Here is a 23,453-nt window from a genome sequence, read left to right on the forward strand (position 1 = left end):
TTATTAGCAAATAAGCACACCAAAGGAAAGAGCAAGTTTTTTGTCCGTTTGTTTGTTCAGGGGGGGAAAAGACACCTACTCAGATGCAGGGCACAGTCTGCAGCCCTGAAACTTTGCCCCAGTTAAGACAGACTGCAAGCCCAGACGGACGCGGAGACCTTATTAATTCGCCTTCGGAGAGGCAGAAAGAGTTTTTCAGACAGAAGTGCCAGGTTCTGGCTCCAGAACCAAACAATTAATAAAATAAAGGCTTGTTCCGGAGCTATTTTGCTGCCTACCGCTTTTCTTCCATACCCTATAGCTACGCTGTGAAATCTCATCATTATTTCCAGTTTCCAGAACTTTCCCTGTAACCCTTGCTGCAGCAGGCAATAAATTGCAAAAAGACGGCGGCAGCTGCCAAAATGTTACTGACAGTCCGGACGCTGCCGTTCCCAGTTTCCACATACCACAATCCAAGTCAAAGCAAAAAAAACCCAAACCCTAAATCCTGAGTCAGCTGGAAGAGGAGCAGAGTCACCTTAACCTGCTCCTTTTGGCAAGGAGAGGGCAGACAGACTGGGATCCCGGCTGTTTATAATTCATCCAGCCTCTTGCAAAGCAGGAGAAGTATCTGAGCAAGGTTTCTAGGTTTCACTCCTAATTTTAGGATGGCTTGATCACTTCATGGGCATTAATTGTGTTACAGAAATATCCCGGCACGCGCTGCTGGCTATGGGATGAAGCAAGCTCTCCCGGAGGGATGCGTACCTGCCGGGGCGGTGATAGCGGGAAAAAACTCTGGGTTTTATATAGAAGAACTGATCAACTTCAGTATCGAGTATTTCAAATAGCATGAAGTAATTAGTGAGTATGCTACGGGATAAAGAAGTAAAATGTTTTAACAGCAAGAGAGCGCAGATGCTCTGAGCTGCGGTATTACACAGCGATTGCTCGGTGGCTTTTCACGCCAGGTCCAATAGTGGTGCGCAGCAAGATCTTACGGCCAGGAGACAAAAAAAAGTGGATATTAGGCGGTAGGGCCATTAATTATTCATAGATGTTACCAGTTTCACAAGCACTTCTTCCCATCAGCACTTACTTGAAGACTTTAATGTAGTCGGCGAGCTCCGGGATGGAAGTGATGTCACCCTGAAAAGAGAAGATTATCCCATTCATCCGCCTGCCCGAGCGGAGCCGGGGTGCTGGGTCCGGGAGGGAAGGGATGCTGCGCAGGGGAGGAAGCCAGCGGCAGCTTCACCGGCCAACAGCGGGGGCTCAGGGGTCATGGAAGTGCTCCTGAGAAAGCCCCATCCGCTTCATGGGAGAAGCAAGCGGAGAAAAATCTATCGCACAGAAGTGCTGTTTGGAAACCAGAGGACAAGGTTTTATTTTTCTTTGAGGAATTCCTGCTGCCGCCAATTCCCACCCGCGAGGTCACCGCCGGGTTCCCACAGGGCTTTTTCTCCTCCCTTGGTTTTTCCTTCTGCTCCAAACAAAAGGGAAAGACATAGCTCTGCGCCTCCACCGAGGACCGGGGAAGGGCTTTCTGACAGCCTAGAAAGGCTTTTCCCCCCCAGCTTTTTTAATATTGAGTTTATCTTCACATTTTGCGTGAGCAAAATATACAGGGTGGCACTTTCAATTCCCATAAGCTTGAACTAAAGGGTTTTCAAAGGACAGAAAAAGCAAAGCCTGCTCCAACAGCTTCCAGTAGCAAGACAGTTTACTTTCCATCTGCAATGAGCAGTGCTGTTTATAGATACCATGGGGAAAAAAATGCAGAATCTAAACAAACAATCCAGTAATTGCCCATTATCCGTATTCAATTACTCGAATGCATCTGGAAATGGCTACTGCTAACAACCCCTACGGAAAGGGATGGAGGTTTTCTGATGAATCATTGTCGTCTTCCCTCCTATCTGGCAGGGACTGGTCCTTCGTACTGTGCTTCAAATCTGGTTTTGCAAAGAAATTATAAAAGATCTCTTGGCGATGAAAATTTCTCATTATTTCTGTCGCACCGAAGCAGTGCCACGACCGGTTAACATTGTAAACCTCTAGCGTTATTAATGTTAGCAAAGCAGGCTAAGTATGGATGTTAACTTCAAAAAGACCCTTTGTAAACACTTAAAAAAAATCATATGAAGTGTAAGAATGGAAAATTTCAGGGGTTTTAGGGTTTGAAAGAACTTAAAATGAAACTCAGAGATGGTATAAATGTGCAAAGTGCCTGGAAAAGCTGTGTTGTGCCAAGTCTGACCGGACCTACTCCTTTTTCGACAGTTTAGTTTTTGGGTTTTACTTTTTTAAAGGTGGAAAACCAGTGTTAAAACAGCATAACAGAAAAAAAAAGAAAGAAACTCTCTGAAATACAGTCATAGCCCACTCCAGGCTAAAATCCAGTCTAATAAAAACAGGGTTTCATGAGTGTAAGTTATTTCTGAAAATCGCGGCAGCTGTTTTAGGTGCTGTAAAACTTTGCCGTGAATTAGAAACGGTGGAAGAGAAACCTCAGTGTGAAGAATTCAGTATTTTGGAAAGCCGGTAGCGAGAACAGAAACGAAATTAATTTCATCTGAGTTTTCCATTATTTCACCAGGAAGGTGGCTTGGTGCGCCGGGGGGGGGGTGGTTCAGTAAGATCCCGGCTCCTCCGGGACTTCTCCAACACCATTTGGTCTTACGGTCCCAGCAGGAAAAAAAGCAATATTGCACTTGACTTCTGCAGCAACGCAAAGCCGGGCACATGGGACGGGCTGAGCTCCCCCTGCTAAATTAACTGCAAACACCCAAAAAACAGAAGGCGGTCTTACAGCTTAAATGAAGCCTTCGGTTCAATACGTGCACAGGCTCAAAGAGGTTTTTATGCTGCTTTGGGCTCAGAGCAGAGCTCCAGCTTGGTGCTGGCCCCGTGTTGGACACTGCCCGCGGTCCCCTCCCACCAGAACTACCTCTTGGTATTTTAAAAAAATACTATCTTTAAGAAAATATTATTGGGGTCTATGTTTTGTGTTGCTTCACTGGGCTGTGGGCAACTTTCTCATGCTGTAAGAGCAGAAATAGAAAAAAAAGGGAGGGGAAAGAAAGGAAAATGGTTGCATGCCTGGAAAAATTCCCAGCTTGGGATGATTATTCCTCGTGCGAGGCGAGGAGGGGACATGCAAGCCACCCTGCCACCGCGTGCCTGCAACCCTTACCAGGATGGTTGACGTTTTGCCACCTTCCAAAGTAATTTCCAGATCCGAGAGCGCAGCATCCACCTCATCCACCTCCTTGTCGCTGTTGTTCAGGTGGTTTTCCGAAGACATGATGGACAGCTTATTGATGTGGTACTGAAAGGCAAGGCACACCATTTCACCGGGATGCTCCTGCGATCTGCTGGATGCCGCAGGCTCATCACAACACAGCCGCTGCGCTTGGGAAGCAGAGTGGAAAACCGGAGCCGTACTCTCTGTGGGAGCAGAGGCCGGCAAGTGCTGAGACCCGAGCACAGCCGAGTCAGGAATGACCGGCTTGGCTGTTCTCAATCTGAGGAGTCGGTGGTACGAACCCTGAAGGTCCGCTCAGGACCCCGCAGGGCAAAGCTGCTCTTTTCACAGCATCACAAACTGACTGAGATTGGAAGAGATCTCTGGAGGTCATCTGGTCCTACCCCCTGCTCAAGCCAGACCGCCTACAGCCGTTGCCCAGGACCATGTCCAGATGGCTTTTGAGTATCTCCAAGGATGGAGACTCCACAACCTCTCTGGACAACCTGTGCCAGTGCTCGGTCATCCTCACAGTAACAAAGTGTTTGCTTATGTTCAGAGGGAACCTCCTGTGTTTCAGTCTGTGCCCATTGCCTCTGGTCCTGTCACTGGGCACCACTGAGAAGAGCCTGGCTCCAGCTCCTTTACAGCCTCCAACCAGGTCTTTATAGACATTAATAAGATCCCCTGAGCCTTCTCTTCTCCAGGTTGACCAGTCCCAGCTCCCTCAGCCTTTTCTCACAGGACAGATGCTCCAAGCCCTTCATCATCCTTGTAGCCCTTCATTGGACTCTCTCCAGTATGTCCATGTCCCTCTTGCACTGAGGAGCCTGGAACTGGACCCAGTACTCCAGGGGTGGCCTCACCAGTGCTGAATAGAGGGGAAGGATCACCTCCCTCGATCTGCTGGCAATGCTTTGCCCAGTGCAGCCCAGAAGAGCATTCACCTTCTTTGCCCCAAGGGCACATTGCTGGCTGATGTTCAACTTGGTGTCCACCAGCACCCCCAGGTCCTTTTCTGCCAAGCTGCTTCCCAGCTGGGTGGCCCCCAGAGTATACTGGTCCATGGGGTTGTTCCTCCCCAGGGGCAGGACTTTGCACTTCCCCTTGTTGAACTTCATGAGGTTCGTGTTGGCCCATTTCTCCAGCCTGCCGAGGTCCCTCTGGATGGCAGCACGACCCTCTGGCGTGTCAGCCACACCTCCCAGTTTGGGAGGATGCGTTGCATCTGTTTTTACCCCAGAAAACCAAAACATCCATAAAATCTCACACTAAGGACCATGCCCAACCCACTCTGGATCACTTGGAGAGGTAAACTGAGTCTTTATATTTCTGTTTTCACTCTTTTTTAACCGGGAGAGGCCCTAGGAGCAGACAGCCCTGCTCTTGATGGGGATATTTCTGCATCCTACAGCGAAGAGGCACGCCAGACCACACATAGTAAACAGCCTGCCATCCGTCTTACAGAAGTCAATAGCAGGTGTAGCATTTATGCCAAATGACACCGAGTATTTAATAAAAAAGATAAATAAATAGTTCTGGGAAACCCACAGATTATCACCAGCTGTTTGGGGGGCAGCATGCCAGAAACGCACAGTTCAGTAACCTAGTGTACTTACTGGGGTTTTTTAAGAAGGGCAAAACTAAAAGTTAAGATAGACATAAACATGTTTGGTAAAAGAAGACCAAGTTCCTTTTCATGAGAAGTAATCAGCAGCAAATATTTAAATTACCTAATAAGCTCAAGTGAGGATTAGGAGACAGGAAACGATCCGACTTCTACCAGCACGAGAAGTCTGAGCTCCCACCGAAGACACAGTGAGGCTTAAAACAGCAGTTACAGCAGATTTCTCTTATCGTGTTAATCAATATTAATCAATAGAGAAGTCTGCAAAGTTACAAAATCAAGTTTAATCAAAATGGTAAGCGTCTCGGGCTGTCTCCTACCTGCAGCGCTGCAAACATCATCATTTCTTCCTCCGTGCACTCGATCTCCTCCAGCAGAATAGCCCATTTGGACTGCTCGTACAGCTGGTTGATCCTGATCGCGTCGTACTACGGCACAGCGCAAAAACATGTTAAAAGTGGTAAAACGTACGAGCCCAGTTCAAGACAAACCACTTCATCTTTCATTTCAATGCAGTGCTTCAATCCGAGACTGAAAAGCTTCTGCCACTGAAGTGGAGTGGCTCTATGCGACGCTTAGAGCATCTCTAGCAATACCTAAGGATTAGCTAACTGGTACATGGGGGCACGCAAAGCCAGGTTTGACGCCTGTAAGACCAATTTTCAAAGCGGTGGATGATTTACCAGCACAAATGCACGTTAGAGATACAGGCATCCTTTGCTCAAAGCCTTTGCCTGCAAGATGCAAATAAAATAAATAGCTCTGTACCTTTGGATTCAGGTCAAAAAAGCTGTAGTACTTGAACCGGAGCAGCAAAGCTTCGTTTTCTTTCACCTCCTGCTCCATAAGAGATCGGGACGAATCCAGCCATCTGTAAATTGTCAACATGGAATAACACACACAAAAAGCTCCGGTGAAGTCGCGATGACGCTTTCAAGAATGCAATTTAAAACCGCGTATTGGGAAAAAAGAAAAAAAGAAAAAAAAAAAGAAAAAAAGAAAAAAAGAAAAAAAGAAAAAAAGAAAAGGAAAAAAAAAAAAAAGAATAAAAGAGCAGAAAACCAAATCCTTAACTCACCCTTGGTTGATTTTGGCTTTATCGAGCAGCGCCTGTGGCTTGTACATTTTTGCTAAGGACTCTGGGGAGGTGACGGGCTGGCTCACGGCCAGGATGCCCGGGTTCCCCTCCGACAAGGCGCTGTCACCGAACCAGGCTGAAGTGGGTGACAGGGGACTGCCGTCGTGAGCGTCGTAGGTCGGTGTCATCGTTTTGCTATACAGTCCTGGGCTGGAATATATGTTTCCTACCAGTAAGAGGAGTAAGCTGGGAGTTAGCTCACAGCCAAGCCCTGCCTGCTCCCAACCAAGCCAACTCAGACACAAACCCGAAGCCAGCGGATGAAAAACCTTCCCTTTTTTTACCATTTTTTTTTTTCCACAATGGGAAAACACTGCGCTGCTTGTTTTCCCATGAAAAGCTGCCCCTCTCTCTCAGCTCTTCTCCAAGAGCAAAACTGATGGAAAACTCATTCCAGCCCAAATCCATGGGAAAAGGCGCAGGTCTCCCATGCTGGGAAGCTCCTGCCCTCTGCGTTTCTGTGGCACCTGGGACACGAACGGCCCCCGACTTACCGGTATTACCTGTTGCTTAAAGTTTTTGGAAGTCAAAAGTTTTAGAGGAGCAGGAAAATAAACTAAGGGCGCAGCCAAAGAGACCAGAGGCAGAGCGCAAAAGTCCTACTGAGGTGGAGCTCACCTTTGACGGGGCCGATGTAAAGAATATCGGTGCCTATAGAGAGGGAAAGAAAGGAGGGAAATGAGAAGGCGAGAGAAAGTCACCGGGAGAGTAGGAAAGGACAGAAGCCGAAAATGAGCATTTCTGGAAGAAGGCAGAACAGCACAGGTGAGGTTTAACCACCCAAACGGAGCGTTGGCAGCAGCGCCGGTGGACTCGGCAGGCAAAGCAACCAAAGTGACTCCACGGTTATTTTATTCACGTTACAAAAAACAGCTGGGCACGGAAACGCGGCATTTCACGGACGGAAAAGCTTGCTGAGACGGCCAAACAAATTCGGTATTAATATGCTGAGCAAGTGGTGCGATTTGGTGCAAAACTGATCCCGAAGCACACATTACTCCCAGGCCCTTTAAAGCTTTACAGCTCGTACAGACTCAAAGCAGACAAAAAACCCCCTTTTAAAATTACAAATTTGAAGAGAAGAAAGTGGATCCAGCTTGGTATCTCATACCCTAAAATAGCTGAGAGCTAAATAGCTCCTATTCATCTCACAGGAGCATTGATTTTTACGTTGAGAATATAAAATCCCATTTTCAAAATAAGGGAGGTTCAACGACCGTATCCTAATGTCAGTAATTCCATCGTGTATGTACATCGGGCAATGAGCTCAGCACCATTTGCTGGGCGTAAATCCGTGGATCAGTACCCAGAAGGACTAATAACTGGCTTTTTGGGAAAGAGTTGTGTCCTTTTTAAATCACAAGCCTGTTCAGATGTGCAATTCGATGCACCCAAACTCTACCCCCAAGAGCACTATTAAGGGTGTTGAAGGGGCACGTGTCAGGGTTGAGATGCCCCAAGCAAGGTCTTCTGTGCCACCTCCTGCTGCTGCCCTGAACCACCCCCTCGGGCCACCCTCCAGCTTCTCACTCCAAACAATCCCTCCTCCCTAAATGCCCAAGAAATGACAGAAAGCTGAGTTAGACATCTGGAAAAGTCATAGAATCATTTAGGTTGGGAAAGACCTTTAAGATCATTGAGTCCAACCGTTAACCTAGCGCTGCCAAGTCCACCACTAAACCATGTCCCTAAGCGCCTCATCCACACGTCTTTTAAACACCTCAAGGGATGGTGACTCCACCACCTCCCTGGGCAGCCTCTTCCAGTGTCTGACAACCCTTTCAGTGAAGAAGTTTTTCCTAATATCCAGCCTAAACCTCCCCTGGTGCGACTTGAGGCCATTCCCTCTTGTCCTATCACTTGTCACTTCGGAGAAGAGACCAACACCCACCTCACCACAACCCCCTTGCAGGTGGTTGCAGAGAGCGATGAGGTATCCCCTCAGCCTCCTCTTCTCCAGACTGAACAACCCCAGCTCCCTCAGCCGCTCCTCATCAGACTTGTGCTCCAGAGCCCTCACCAGCTCCGTCGCCCTTCTCTGGACACGCTCCAGCACCTCAATGTCCTTCTTGGAGTGAGGGGCCCAAAACTGAACACAGTAGTTGAGGTGCAAGACCAACACAATAAAAAGCCTTTCCAAACTCTCATCTTTTTCGATGGGTGTCTCAAGGAGCAGTACGAACGGTTTGAATCAGCAGCATCATACCAATGACAGCCAACATCTTGGTTAGGAAACTTAAATAATACAGAAACATGATTCTAAGCTGCCTGATAGGATGGAAAATATGAGTGAAAACCGTCCGTCGCCATCAAACAAGAAAACCACCAGGATGCTTTTAACGCTCCTGCTAGTTTTGCTGGCATCCCGGTCTGGATTAGCATTTTGACCAAAAGCCTGGGGACCAGTGGGCACCGTGGGAACCGACCACCGAGACAGACCCAGCAAACTGGGTGGGAGCAAAAAAGCAGCAGAAATGATGAAGGGATGGAGATATTCACCTTCAAGCTTCACACTTGCAAGGAGAAGGCTGGGGGTTACTTGCCAGGTACTTATAGCAGGTACTTATACTTTGGGAGTTGGACTCGATGACCCTTATGGTCCCTTCCGACTTGAGATATTCTATGATTCTATGATTATAAAAGCCGCAGAAACGTGCCCTACCCATGACCCGTTCTTACACTGGAGCAGAGCAGCCCAAGAAGAACCAGCAATAAACCACCATCACCATCCATAAACCTCACCCCGAAAGATGCTCTTGCCTCCTCCCCATCGGCCCTCACAGCGTGCCAGCCTCAACCTTCACGTGGCTCAAGCAGACAGGGCTGAGCATTAACTGGACCAACAAAAGATAAACCCACTTCTTGCCCCAAACTGGGCAGGTTTTCCCATGGACATCCAACCCGCATTCCTCTCTGTTGGAGCGTCTCCTCCAGAGAAGCAAAGCTTCCCCTCGGATGTTCTCCTCGGCACCTTCTCCAAACGTCTGAAACATCTCAGAAGAAGCTTCCCTTACAAATTTGCCCAAGGCAGGCAATGTCATGGAAAGTTCCAGTTGAAATAGCTATAAGTTTGGCTAACTTATAAACAAGTGAATACAGGTCTTCTAATGGAAAGTGTTGGGCAACAGTTACTGTGGGTGTATTGACAGCTCTGCCTACAGTGATTTAAGTGGTTTCATTGCCAGGTACGGGGTGCTCAGCGACAAAACATGCCCATTACATCTACATGCACTGAAATAAGCAGATCCCAAATTATTAACTCATTTTACAGAAGTATTCAGCACACAAATTAATGTTGGAACAGGGCTAGAAAAAGTTTATTCAGATTAAAAACACGGCTTTTAATTAATGGGACCTAAACTTCACAGGTAGCTGCAGTAATTAAACTTGCAGCAAAAGTAATTTCATTCACAAGGAAAGAAAAACCAGCACGCCGTTTCAAAGCGACTCGCTGAAAGACCAATAAATAAATAAAATATTTTTTGTGTTCATTTCTCCCAAAGCAGGCCAAGTATTTCCTACTGATCTACTGCTTTTCAAGACAAAAACGCCAAATGAAAATGAAAATTGCCTGGAGCCTTGCCCGATGCAGGGAAAACTCCCCGAGCCAGGAGTGGGAGAGGACTAACCCAGGAGTACTTTTAAGTAACTGAGAGGAGAAAGAGCGAGACCAGAGCAGAAGAAGGATTATTTTTCCCTTGCTACAGACCCGTGCTGATGGTTTGCTTCAGAGCCTGTGGTGCACATCGCTTCGGCACGGCAGGTCCAGCGCATCGTCGCCCTCGGCCGTGCCGTGCGCAGCCGAAACCTTTCTGCTTGCAAGCCCAGAGCCACCAGCGACATTAACCACACTGCATGACCTTCGCTTGTACTTCAGTTAATTTAAGACCAATTAATACAAGTTTACTGAATTCCAAGATATTTTTTTTAATTAAAGCTGCCCTGCTTCACGCTCGTTGCTGGATGTAAAACCAAGAACTCTGTCAGCCAGACACTTCTCGCCCGCCCAGCAGCGCGCATCGCTGCGACCTTCTCCGCAAGTCCATTTGGGCTGAAGTGCTCCCACTTGACCGACGTTGCGGTCTAAGCTCCTGCCATTTGCCTTCAAACACCAGACCTCCAGCAGCCACGGAGCAGAGCCGAAAACCCCCTCCACTTGCAGACACCTCCCTGCAGCAATTTGCTGCCTGTGGCAGCAGATGTTACACCATCAGCGATGTTACTCCGTTAGCAATTCTCTTAGTAGCTCTGCTCAGGTTCTGTAAGCCAGACTGGCAAACTACCCCCTGCCCGAGCAATAAAAGGGGTTTTTTTGGCATTACAATCTATAGCTACGCCCTTAACATAAGGGAACACTAATGCAATTAATAAAATACTGGTTTTGCTGGGCTATAAATAAGGAGTAGAACGGTGGTACTGCCTAAAACACACCTGGAATTTGACATTAGGAACGATTTTCCATTTAACTCCTGTCTTAATAAGGTAAGAAAACCTTTCAGTAACGTAATCTGTGTTAAAGTGGTCACACTTGGTTTCTGTTTTATTTTATAAAGTCTGGCGTTGTTCTGCTCCCCTCTATGCGTGACAGCTTCAGGCATGCATCTGTGCGACCGCGACCGTGTGCTGCAGCCCTGGATGATTTGTGGAATTTATTTGGAGTCCGTTTCTTGCACAGACTTTAAAGAATTAGGTCAGACCGATACGGCTATGTCATTTTTTCCCCCGTTTTATTATCTGTTTGCCTCCTGCCGACCCTTTCCCTGCAAGCCCATCCTCACAAAGCAAGCCCCAGCTCACCGGACCCCGGCGTGATCAGCGGACCCTCCAGCTCGAAGGCGTCGTCTTCGCATTGATCATCCAACTTCTTCTTTTTTTTCTTTGATGGATCTCTGGGTTTCCTCAAAAGGGAGAGCTCTTCTGGATGCCTGATGTCTGGGGAGAAAATGGGACACTTTTATAAAAGCAGGATGGAAAAAAAGGGGAAAAAAGGAATATCCTTCCTTTAGGAACAACATCCAGCAACGTGCAATATCGCCCTTGGCTGATTTTCCTGCTTTGCAATGGTTAAAAAACAAGTTGAGAACATTTTCCCTGCAAGCCTGTTGGAAATGAGCACCGTCCTTGGCTGGAGAGGTAACCCAGCGTTTGGGGCAAATGCCGAATTTCCCAGGTACAGCCACTCAAACGCAAATACAAGCACTGCTAGACCCTAGTACCATTCCCACTCATTATCTTAAATATAAATAAAAATAAATAGAATTCTTTTTTATATATTAATCAGCATGTAACCCCCTATTTAGGCACCTAGGTAAGAGGCCAGGTACTCTCACTTCCATAGCAACAATCCAAGAATCAAGCCATTTATTTGCATATCAGACTGGAAATTTCAGAGCCTGTATTTAAGGCACCCACTTTTTAAAGAGATCTTGGCCAACGTGTTTCCTTTTCACAGCAAATCTCTCCCATTTCCCAGGCTAGAACCAGCCTGAATAATTTTAAAACCATGTTATCACATCACAGCGTGTTGGTGTTTTAAGCTACGGGAGTACGGGGAGTCTAATGAAAACGAGAATTTTAGGGCCATTTCCCACTAAGGCGGTACTTTAGGTTTGCTTCTGCCTGCTGCAGTTGCTTCCAGGCAGGAAGGAGCTTTCCGGGAAAGCGGAGCCCACCGTCCGTCCTACCACCGAAACCACCGAGGGCGCGGAGGGGGGCCAGGAGTCCGTCGCCGGTGCTGCAAAAACCAAGAGGGGAGAAAAAAACCCTCCATCACCTCTAAACTCAGTCGATATGTTGGAACCGACCTGGAAAAGCATTCACCTGGGCACGAAGCCATCCTGCTGCGATGACGAAAGGCTGCAAAAAGGTCGGAGAGCTCTGAAATACAGCTTGGACTGGAAAAAAGGAGATTATGGGTCATGCTTGAACCTGGAAAGAAGAGTTTCGGAGCTCTCCTCTGCAGCTGGTTGGCCATGTTCAGGCCCCTGTGTTGTTTCTAGCTCTGTTTTTTGCATGTATCGCCCAAAAATGCTCAGCTGCACGGCGATGCGCAAAGCTTTGGCTTGGGGATGCCCTAAGGAAAGCAGCCACTGGTCCTGTCCGCATGGAAGCCTGCAGCTGTAGCTGCGAGGGAGGCCAGGAGGCAGAGGAGAGGGAGCTGGTTGCATTGCAGCCAGGCTGTATTTTCCCACCAAGAGGAATGCCGAACGAGACAATAAGTCATTATTCTAACGAGGAGAGGTTACAGGGTTGGTATCTCACCCCGGCCCCCCCAGCGCAGCCGCCGCGCTGGCAGCAGTGGGAGTTTGCTGTACACTCCCAGCCGCGAGAATATAATTAATATAATTAGAACCCGGAATTCGGTCCCCAGCACATGCGTCCCCACATGTGTCTGTCCCAACTGACGCCCGCTCGCGCCAGCATCTTTCCTTACCGCAAACAAGCGGGGAAACTTCAGGCTGGAAGTGAGCTCTGCTCCCCCCTCGCCCCATCCAGCGACACACCGTGAGCCCATTTAGCAGAAGTGCTTTTCCACACTTCTTAGGGGATGGCTGCCATTAGAAACACTACCTGCCAAAACTTCTATTTTTTAATTTTTTAAATTTATTAAAGCACGGCTTCCCTGACAGGTCACATCCCTGGGTTTCGCACCCCTGTTTGCAGACACGGTGAGCATCACGGGGTTGGCGCACGGGCTGTCCCCTCCCGGGGACGACACCCTCCTGTGATGCTATTTTAAATAACAACCCGTGCTTCTCCCTTTTTTTCCTGCTGTTTTCAATAAGAGCCTGTGCACCACCACCAACCCCGCTGTGCCTGTCACGTTTGGGGGATTTGATTTTAGGTGACTTCCAGGGATGGATCCTGCTAGCTCCAACGTTCCCAAATCCAGAGGTTGGGCACCTCTGGATTCAACCATCTCTCATACGATGGGTCTCCCATCCCAAACCATCATCTGGCACAGCTTTAATTGAAGCTTTGTTTTTAGTTATATATTTATAGATATTTGTTTATATAATATGTATACATTTTATTTATTTATATAGAAGCTTTGTTTAATTTAAGCTTTAATTTAACACTGACTTATTATTACTACGTACACATCATCATGCTAAACTCCGTCCCTGCACCCAACAGTTAGTTTCACCGCACAACTTTTTGACCATTTCTAGCAATAAATACCTAGCGTATGAATCCAGACAGCTATTCGCATTCCCATTTATCACAGCCAGCTTACCTCATGAAGAAAAAATCTGCTGGGACAACCAGGGTCATGCGCAAGGGACAACATGCAGCACAGCCTAAAATGAGGAGTTCCCCTGGTATTTTGCTAGCAAGGTTTATACTCTGATGTTTATTTATGGTGCATTAGCAACTGATACAGCCTCTCAGCTGAAACCATTCAGAGAGGCCAAGAGAAGGGCTCTGGGCCAAGCTCGGCTCCTGAAAGCAATCTGTTGGAGACGGCCCAAAGCTTGACCATCTGATTTCAAAGCGACTTTTTATAGTCCCTCAGTTGTTCATGACGCTATCGTCGGATTACAAAGGATACGGGTAAATTTTCGGCAGCTGCTTCGAAACGGCGCATGGCCGTGGGGCATGGCAAAGGCATCCTTGCGATGCCGGAGCATCCCTGCTCCCCTGCAGCAGAGCACATTTCCCATTGATAAGCCGCAAATTTCTCCGGAACGGCGGTCCGCTGGACATACCATCGTCTCCGAGACTTTGCAAACCCACTGAAGCCAACTGAGAGTTGCAGGAGTAATTAAAAATAACACCCACCATGCTAAAAAGCAGAGAGCAGAAAAGCAGCAGGAGCGCGACGGTGTTTTTATTTCCCACCCCAGAATCAGAGAAAAAGCGAGAAGCAACTTCGTGCATTTTCCGGCTGCACGTTTCAGTCTTTCAGTAAACGGCTGGTGAAAAAAATGTTTGCGCTGCTTATGATTAATAAGTAAGTGTAGAAAGGGTCTTAAAGCGTGTTTTGAACAGAGCTGGGCTTGGCAAACGCGGTGTTTAGTTACTGTAGCTAAAGCAGAGCCTATCCCAGGGTGTAAGGGCTTGCAGATGGTAGGACTCCAGTTAATTGGAAACTGGGACAAGGAACTGCTCCAGAACCCCAGCCCCTGTCTTCTGGCAATAAGAGCAAAAGCAAGATCTTTGAAGTATCCAAGTGGTGCAAAAAAATTAAAGTCCTTTCTATGGGTTTGGGCTTTTGACTAAGTCCCACTGCACCCAGAGGAGCCCATTTGCTGGAGTTGTTCAGCTGGGGTGAAACATCTCCCCAGGGTTTGACTTCAGCCCCAAATTCCCACTCGAAACCCTCCGTTAACTATTTCATCCACGTTTGCCAGCTGAAGCCAAGCTGCTCCTGCCAAAGGTCACTTGGAAGGAAAAAGGGTCAGTGAAATGTGGGTGGACCAGGAGAAGTGACCTTCTGAACAAGGCTAATGTGTTGACTCTTCAATTGATGCGTTGGTGGGGGCCGTGTTTGCTTTAAAAGAGACTGCTTGTCTGTACACAAGAGACAGATGGCACTGGCAACGTTTAGTAGAATTTACTGTAAATGATCCTTTTAGCATTTTATTTCTATTTATTGTGTAAGCGTGTGAAAACACAGCTATCCAGCCTCTGACCGAGCGTCCCCAGCCTCGCTGGTGACAGCCAGCAGAAACCATCTGCGATGATATGCCAGCGTGCTCTGTACGGAGGGGAGAGCGCTAACCAAAATCTGGTGCAAAAACATTTTTCAGCTGAATTCGAGCATGAACCGTTTGTATTTTGACATCTCCTCCAGCCCACACTGGACCAGCTGCAGCTGCGGCTGAGCCCTACCGTTGCTGCAGCTCCATGTCCACGTCCCAGCAGAAGGGCTTCGTCAAACAACTACTGCCCGAGAGGTGGTGGGAGATGCCCCATCCCTGGAAACATTCAATGTTGGGTTGGACGGGGCTCTGAGCAACCTGGTCTGGTTGAAGATGTCCCTGCTCGCTGCAGGGGGGTTGGACTAGATGGCCTTTAAAGGTCCCTTCCAACCCAAACCTTTCTATGATTTTTATCAAGTGAGGGAAATGCCCTTTGGCGAGAGGAACACACATATATGCATTTCATAGGTGGCATTTCAAAAATGTGACCGAGAAGGCGGCTTTCAACCTCCAAGAAGAATTTTTCCAACGGTTGGATGAAGCCATTTTACTCCCTACAGCATCTTCTTTTCCATCTGCCTGCAAAAGCCTACTTGTGCCTGTGCTGTGTCCCGCTGAAGATAAATCCATGGCCTTTTCTTCCCCGTGAAATCCCTCGTTTCTCGTCCAGCCCCTGCACATCTCACCCAGGCCAGCTGTGCCCATTTATCTCTCACCCAGCGACGAACAGCAGAGCTGGGATGAAACCCTCCTTCACAGGACACGGCACCGACTGCACCCAGAAAACCGGCTCTCAAGAAAAATATCCACCTTGCAGGGTGTAAAAGTCACAATTTATGCTCTTTTGCATTGAATCCACCAAGTAAATCTTGCAGCTGCTCCATCTTTAGCCACGATAGTGTATCGTGATGGGAAAGCAGTTGTTGGTTGGACTTGATGATCTTACAGGTCTTTTCCAACCGTACTGATTCTGTGGTCAGAGACGGGACCGAAATCCATGTGTCTTGGCGTGGAAGAAGGGGTGACTTTGCTGCTTTGTACCCATCCAAGATGTGGGGTCCCCAGACCCCACCAAGCAGCACGCCAAGCGGTCGGGGGACACACAGTGACGATTTCGGTGCTCCGAGGGATGGGCTCTCACTCCCACGAGATTTGTGGTTTTCTTGCATCACCTACATAGGCAACACGGCATCCTCGACTGGAAGCGCTGTCTGAGTATGTACCGAAAATTTAAAATTATGGGAAATCACACCAGTTTCAATATTCAGTTTTGATATATAAGAAAAATGAATTCTCCAAAGAAGCTCTTAGCATCCATTTCTCCACCTGATTTCTGGCTCCCCTAAAAGAGAGAGCTGGTTTGCCTGGCTAACTCTTGAAGCATAAAAACTCTGTAATTTTACTTGTAGCACAGCATTTAGGGGAAATCCTCTCTTTAATGCTGATCCAGTTACCCTCTGTTAGGAAAAGTGTTTTGAAGTGGGATATTTCTGCACTGGATTACCGCTGTCTCAAAGCAATGACTCATAAAAATTACAGCCTTTGCGCATCGACATGACGATTCTTAGAAAAACGAGACCTCAAACCCCATTTCTCTCCCATTTCAGACTTTTAAAAAAATAAAACGTATTTTTCTTTGGAATGAGTGAATTCTATGGACTGCAACTCCTGAATTTACAGGATTCCTAAGTTTACAGAATTAAGTATCTGACTTATCGTCAACATAAATTCACTTGAGATAAAGTTCTGCAAAACAGACCAAAGGCAAAAAAAAAAAAAAGACTTATATAACTTTTGAAGTGCCTGGAGATAAGACCGTGGCTGTACCGGACGCTGGGCTGTATCTGATGCTGGAGTAAGTCCTCCCCCCCCCAAACAGTTTACTAGGTTTGTACACCCGCCTACATTCAGAACATTTTATTATAGGTTCTTCAGCTGCCTGGTTGCTTAAATATTTATTTGGGTAAAAGCCACATTCTCCACTTGCCGCCCTGGGCCGTGCAGCTATGTCAGGACATCCCGCAAAGCCTCCTGAGATGCCCAACGAGTGCCCCAGGCGCAGACCAAACTGGGGCTGACCCCGGCAGGGGCTTTGCCAGAGCCTTCCCAAATTCAGCGTGGACAACCCAAGTGCCTGTTGACTTACTGACTTGCCGCTGGAGTAACGATCTGCAAAACCACCCAAAAAATGAGGTCAGTGGGGTTTGGAGCGGTGCAACCGCTGCTCGCAAACGCCGTCTGCGTAAGTGGTACCGAGACCTGAAATTAGGCAGCATCGGCCGGGAGGGACCCAGGAGGAGGAGGAGGGAGCCAAGCGTTATTGCAAGGCTAATAAAAAGGGCCGTCGAAGAGACAGAGTCAACAAACGCTGAATGTTTGGATGGTTTTTCCCGCAAGTGGGACAAAATCCCCAGACTGCAGTTATCCAGATGCTTCTCAGAGCGCAGACAGCACTTCGAGCCTTGCCCCTGAAGTGTCTGAACTGCAGCTAAAGTCAAATTAAACTCAATTAAATTAAGCGCCACAAACAAGAGAATAAATCCACTTACACCCTCTGCATTGGACCATGAAGAGCAATCAGAATAATCTTAAGGAAGGCGGTGGCATTTGCCAGCATCTCCTAATGTCTTCAGGATGAAAGTCTATTTAAAGGGTCGCTGTCAACAGCAGAGTAAGGATGAAAAAATTCACTGACTCACGCGGTGACATACAACCTGACGCTACTCAACAGGCAGAACAGGGACCAGGGTGGGGAGGGGGGAGAAAGGGGAATATTTTTTTTCCATTTCAGTCACTTTGCAGTTAAATCTCATTATTTCCCTTACAGTCCTGTTTCTGGTGTTCGCCTGGATCCTGCACAACAGCTGCAGATGAATATAGGCAAGCAATAAAAGAGGAAAAATAGCGAAATGAAGAAGTTGGCAGTGGTACACTTGGGCCTCGCGATTTAAAAAGCTGAGTACATTGCAATTTGGCCGACTCTCTAAATGGTAAGATTTCCTTCCACACCCATCCCCTAGACATATTTAGAAATAGCTGCGCTACTGCCAAACCTCTCTGCTCGTGGCAGCAAAAGGCAGCAAACCCTTCCTCGGTGCTTCACCGCCTCTGTCTCCGCGCCGGTACACGAACGCCGACTCCAAGCATCTTCGCGGTGCTGCTGAGCATCCGGAGACTGTATCACGAGATGTTGATGTCACCCCCCAAATATCCCCCCCGAGATGTTCACATGCATCTACCAGGACTTTGTTTCAGCCCCACTATTTTAGGAAAAACGCTACTTTATTTTCCAGTGGGGCGTGAAGGAAGAAAAAAGGGTTTAAAGAGGTTTGCAATGGGGGTTTGCAGTGGCAAGGAGTAACTCCAGACAGCTTTGCCTCCTGGAAAGCAACCATGCCGAGGCTGCGGATCCGCGTGCTAACGGGCACGGGCAGAGCCCTGGGAACGCTGCGCATCTCGGAGTACCAAAGAGTTTCAGTTTTGCAAAAAAAAAAATCAACCCAGCAGCTTTTAATAGAAGGTTTTTTGGCAACGGAGGGCGTGGAAATATTACAAATACTTCAGAAGTCAGAGGACGTTCTGTACTGGAGCGGAGACCATTTATAAAGGAAAAAAAAAAAGGTAGGGTCATATTCGGCGTCTAGACTGCTGGACGGTGTCGCCTTGCTCGGGCCGGCCTTGCATCACGCCGCTCCCAAATGCCACCGTCACCTCGTCTCGGGTTGCTTTCGGTGGCGGGAGGCTGAAGCAAGGAAGACGGGCTATCGCCTTCCCATCAGTCACACTGCCTGGGGCACCTGGTTATTTTGGGGCAGGGAGAGGTGAGGGTAAGCATTCCATCACCCTCACGGGACTCTCGGCATCCCATCCCTCCTCCCTCGGCCCCACAAGCTCCCTGGGATGGGACCACCCTTACCCTATGCAAGCGGGGTCCCATTTTCCCGGCGTCCCTCGCCCCCGGGGAGCTGGGGACCGGAGCGAGACGGGATGCGGGCATGGAAACTGCCGCTGCTCGACACAGGATGCTCTGCAGACTTCGTTTTCCAAAACAGGTGATTAATTCCCACGAAATTCTTTGAGGATTACGAGGCAGGAGCTGGGTGTGATGCCCTACCAGCCTCTGGGGGAAAAATAAAAAGACCCGAAGGGAATTTCTTCATCTTGCACAGCCTCAGGGCGGGTAAGGGAGGGAGTAGTCATGAATTTGGGAGAGCTTCCTCCCAGAGCTGCCTCCTCCCAGCTCCAGCACCACATCCTCCTCCCGGCGCTCCCAGCTCCCACCAGCACCAACTGGAATGATCCCTGCTCCCCTGCTCAGGCTGGAGGGCAGCGTAGGTCCCAAATCTTCACAGCCAGAAGCAGAGGAGAAGGATGCAAGCTTCTACCCCATCACAGCATCTCCCCTCTCCCTGCGGCTCTGCAACACACGCCGTTTCCCCCCGAGAAGCAGCATCGCCGGGGCAGGAAACGCCGAGGCATGGGAAAAAACCTTCACACTTGCATCTCGCTGTTTGTTTTTCCTCTCCCACGTGCCCACACAGCAGCAACGGATCCTGCCTGGAGTCCCTTACTGCTCCCAGGACACATGGAAAAAAAATACAGGCAGCAGCAGGAGAAAGGGGATGCTGTAAAAAAGCAGCTTAAGGGTGTGAGCAGATGCAAGGCGTCCGCTGTCCTGGAACCAAATGAAGCCGCTGTGGAGGAAAAGAGGATTTTTCCGCTCGTGGGATGACGGGTTAGCGGGAGCTCTGCAATGCAACTGTTGTGGAGGAGAAGAGGATTTTTCTGCTTGTTATGCAGGATGAGGGGTTAGTGGGAGCTCTGCAATGCAGCCACATCTCCTGTCTCCCCAAATCCCACTTTCCAATGAGGATATTCCCACCCTCGTCAATAAAGTGTTGACGGCAGCCCCATCAAATTGCATTTGTCTATTTGATGGGCTGTCTGCTGGGCAGAAATACCTCCCCAGCGGGACGACGAGAGGAGGGGGGCACGCAGGAGCCCCGCAGGCAGCACCCCATCCCAACCTCTGCCGGTCAGGCAGGCAGCACAAACCCCTGCCGCTCCAAAAAAAAAAAGAAAAAAATTTAAAAAATGAAGTTTTACTTTCTCTTTCTCTGGTCTTTAATTGCAGATCAAAGCTGGCCCTTCAGGCCAGCACCGCCTGCCAGCAGCTGCTCCCGGGAAGGTTTCCAGGCCACCCTTCGGTGAGGGCTGCCCATCCCATCCACCGCCCCGCTCCTCTCCTCCTGCCTTCTCCTGCCTGCTCCTACCCCAGGCAGGGTCAATCCGTGCCCTTAACCCTCCCGCTGGATTGCTGTGGGAATTGAGGGGCTGCAATCCAGCAACTGGGAATGAGATCGGGTTTTTTTCCGGCTTCGCACGACCTCCGAGAAAGCGAGGGATGTGCGAGTGGCTCCAGCATCTTCTCACAGCCACCTCCGGGCTGTCCCCCGGGAGCCGCAGCCCGGCCGGCGGCGAGGGCTGCCCTTTGCAATAACTTCACTCTGCACGAGAACAGAGGTTTTTCTTTACAAAGCGACCACACACCGCAACGGTGACACCTCTGGGTACCATTTAAAGGGAATATAAGAAAAGGCACAACCCTAAATAACTCACCCAAGTGTGCTCCTGCTTGCATATACAGGCAACCAGCTACAGTCCCGGCAACATGAGAAATTACTTACATTACTCATTAATCATGCCATATGCTAAAATTACTGAAGTGAGTAATTAAATGCTCTGGGGCAAACACTTATAGCCAAAATACGAGCAACTCGCAAGCACAGCTCGCTCTGCTGGCCATCGGCCCAGGCCACACTGGACCCTAACTTTAGAAATCAAGGGATTTCCGGAGACAAGAGCTGTGCTGGTAGAACAGGGACTACTTCTTTCCCCTTCTACCTTGAAATATCTACTCAGTTTTCCTTGGGGAGACAATTTAATTAATATGGGGTATGAGTGCTCTCTGCAGCCAACCTGTGCAGAGATGCTGCGGAGGGCAGGAGAAGGTAACGGAGAAAAATGCGGCAGCATAAACACTAACCTGGGGGGGGGGTGGAAAGAGGGAAACAGGAGGATTGGGAAAGTGTTATAGCACGGTCTGCAAGACCCCAAGAGAGGGTTGGGTTGGAGAAAAAGGAAAATGCACGCTCCCCAAGCTGGGATGACCCCACCACCCTACAGCCACTCTAATTTTTGGCAAGCCGCGTCGGGCACCGAGGTGCGGGCAGATATCCCCCACGCCTTCCAGGAATGAAACACCCTGTGCAAATTCAGTGTGACAGCCCCGGGATGATTTTGCACGCCAGAAAGCAGCGGCCCCTCTCGCCCAGCAAGCGCGTGACCTCCCGGCCGAGATTAGTTCCTGCCTCCATCGTCAGTGCTCGGCTCCGGGACCCCGCGCTTGAGGACGTGTCTGACCCACGGCGCAACACCAAGGTCACACACAGAGGAAGAAAGGACAGGCGGTGACCGAGATTTGCATGGAGTGCTTTGGTGTTTGCCTCAAGTAGCTCTTGATTCCTATATCTCTCATATATAGAAATATATAAATAAATAAAAATATATATGTCATGCCACTGGGAAGCTCTTCCCTGGACTGCAGAGGTATGTGGACACCTATTATATATAGATATAATAGCTGTATTTGGACACCTATTATATCTACATTTTACAGGTGTCCAAATAAACCTATTATATATACACCTACGTATAACAGGTGTCCAAATACAGCTATTATATCTACATTATATAAGTGTCCAAATACCTCTGCGGTCCAGGGAAGAGCTTCCCAGTCCCTCCAGCTCCAGCACCGTCTCCTCCCTGCATCCCGATCCCCCCTTCCCTCGAGCTGATGTGGCCGTCTTCCCCATAGCTCCGCTGAACATCTGGCTCCCAGCAAACACAAAGACGAGGGCTAAACAAGATTTAATCGCTGTATTCAGCCACGTAGTTTCCGTCCGTCCTCAAACAGCTCGGGCTGGTAAGAGTCACTAAAAGGAGAGTGAGGTTTCCGGCAAAAATCCTGCTTTCCCCAAAATCGGGAACATTTATTCCAGCACGTTGCATAGCAGGGGAGGAAATTCAGAACGACCCTTGCAGATGTGTCCCCCCTGCCTGGTCCTACCACAGCTGGGCTGCAGCCACCCGAGCGGCTTTTTCCCCTTCCACATCTTTAAATATTAGCATTATTCTGCCGGTTTGTTCATAAATACCCTGAGAGCCCTGGAGTTGAATAAATAGCTGCTTCAGGCCCATGTAAGGTTCTGACTGCTCTGCGGCGTCAGTAAAAGATCTCTTGTTACGTGATTAACTGTATCAGAATTTCCTGACGTGACTCACTGCTAGAAAGATTCATCAGCAACCAAGCGGACGCCGGTGACCTCGCTGTCTAGCATGGCATTAAAAATGGCAATGGGAGACAGGGGGGAAGCAAAATCGACTGGGAAATAATGCTGGCTAAGCCTTTTCTATTTTAAGGAGAAATTGCCCAATATTTATATTTAAAAAAAACCCAGGAAAGAAATAGCAAAGAGTCGTAATCAGCTATATATACCGACCTAACCACAGATGAGCCGGAGGCCACGCCGTAACACCGCACGTACGGCTGAGCTCTTCCTGCCTCACGAAATAACTGGGTCAGCCAAGAGTAACCCTGGCTGCTTTTTGAGAGCAGAAATAGATTTACTACGGCCGAGGTCGGGTTGCAGGCTCCTTTCGGAGGGGAGCAACCGAGAAGGACGCTGGTACGGAGCCCACACAGAGCGCTTATCTGAGTTGCTCAGAACGGAGTTACCATCTCCTGGGGTTTTTTTGGGGGGAGAAAGAAGCACCGGCTTCTGGGATTAGACATTTGTGAAGATGGGTAAAAAGTGATGCACAAAAGCAGCAGCCTGGGACAAGCCCTGTGTACCTGGTAGGAAATGATCCATCCTTTCTTCTAGGGCTTCTCAACAAGAGAAAGGATCGTGAAGAGGAGTTGGGGAGGAGAGAGGGAGACTCGGTTCCTTCCCTCCACCAGACAGTTTTACAGTGAAGCATCATCACTTAATCTCTAATATGATTTTCCACTGGAAGAGAACCCACAGAGCTGGCAGGTTTCCTATTTCAGGGTTTGTTTTTCATCTAGCAAATAAATCTGCAGAAAAAAAATTACGACCCAACACCAGCAGCTTCGCCTCACCTAAGACAAAATCGAGAACAGCCTTGCTATGAAACAGAATTCAGCGCAAAAACCGTATTTCTTTTTCTGTTTGCGGTACGATCGGTCCCGTTATTTAAGTATTTACACATAAAAGGTTAGATTTGCAAGGGAAAAATAGTGGATACCCAGGCTGCTCGATGCCCAGGTGACCGCTGGGTGTTTGAAGCTGGAAAATAACACTAATTTACTAAGTTTATGAGATGAGCACACATGCCGAAGGACAGGCAGGAGCCAAACTAAATGACGACCTCCCCATCGGCGGCTGAAAACTGTCGGCTTTCGGCACTCGCTACTTACTGAACGTTTTGCAGATGTCAGAAACCGCCTTGAAGACCCTGTCCGAGAAGTTGACTTTCACCTTGACGTACTTCATGTTGGGCAGCTGAAGGCGAAGCAGCTTGTGCTGAGGTGTGAACTGGAGCTTGGCATCAGCCTGTATCCCGTATTTGTCCAACGTCCAGTGTGTTTTAAGGAGCCAAGTCTTCTTCTTTTCCCACCACAGCGCGTGATCCGACCAGTCTTTCTTGACATCTAGAACAAAGAAACCATTTTACCAGTTAAAACCGGGACCAGAATTAGCCTTCAAAAGACAAAAGCAGAAGTTTAAA

The 23,453-nt window shown here is 48.6% G+C and overlaps 1 protein-coding gene across 2 annotated transcripts in view; it reads right to left on the reverse strand.

The window, feature by feature from the left end:
• The window catches only part of FERMT2 (FERM domain containing kindlin 2), a 51,970-nt gene that overhangs the window by 9,625 nt on the left and 18,892 nt on the right, over positions 1-23,453 (reverse strand). For both annotated transcript variants that reach the window (XM_059819232.1, XM_059819231.1), the window contains exons 2-8: positions 23,143-23,376; positions 10,792-10,926; positions 5,935-6,160; positions 5,625-5,727; positions 5,177-5,284; positions 3,179-3,313; positions 1,082-1,131 (exon numbers count right to left, since the gene is read on the reverse strand). In XM_059819232.1, coding sequence (XP_059675215.1) covers positions 1,082-1,131; positions 3,179-3,313; positions 5,177-5,284; positions 5,625-5,727; positions 5,935-6,160; positions 10,792-10,926; positions 23,143-23,376 — 991 coding nt within the window. The remainder of the gene's footprint in view (positions 1-1,081; positions 1,132-3,178; positions 3,314-5,176; positions 5,285-5,624; positions 5,728-5,934; positions 6,161-10,791; positions 10,927-23,142; positions 23,377-23,453) is intronic.

This window comes from Gavia stellata, chromosome 7 (assembly GCF_030936135.1).
Source record: "Gavia stellata isolate bGavSte3 chromosome 7, bGavSte3.hap2, whole genome shotgun sequence".
Classification (NCBI taxonomy): domain Eukaryota; kingdom Metazoa; phylum Chordata; class Aves; order Gaviiformes; family Gaviidae; genus Gavia; species Gavia stellata.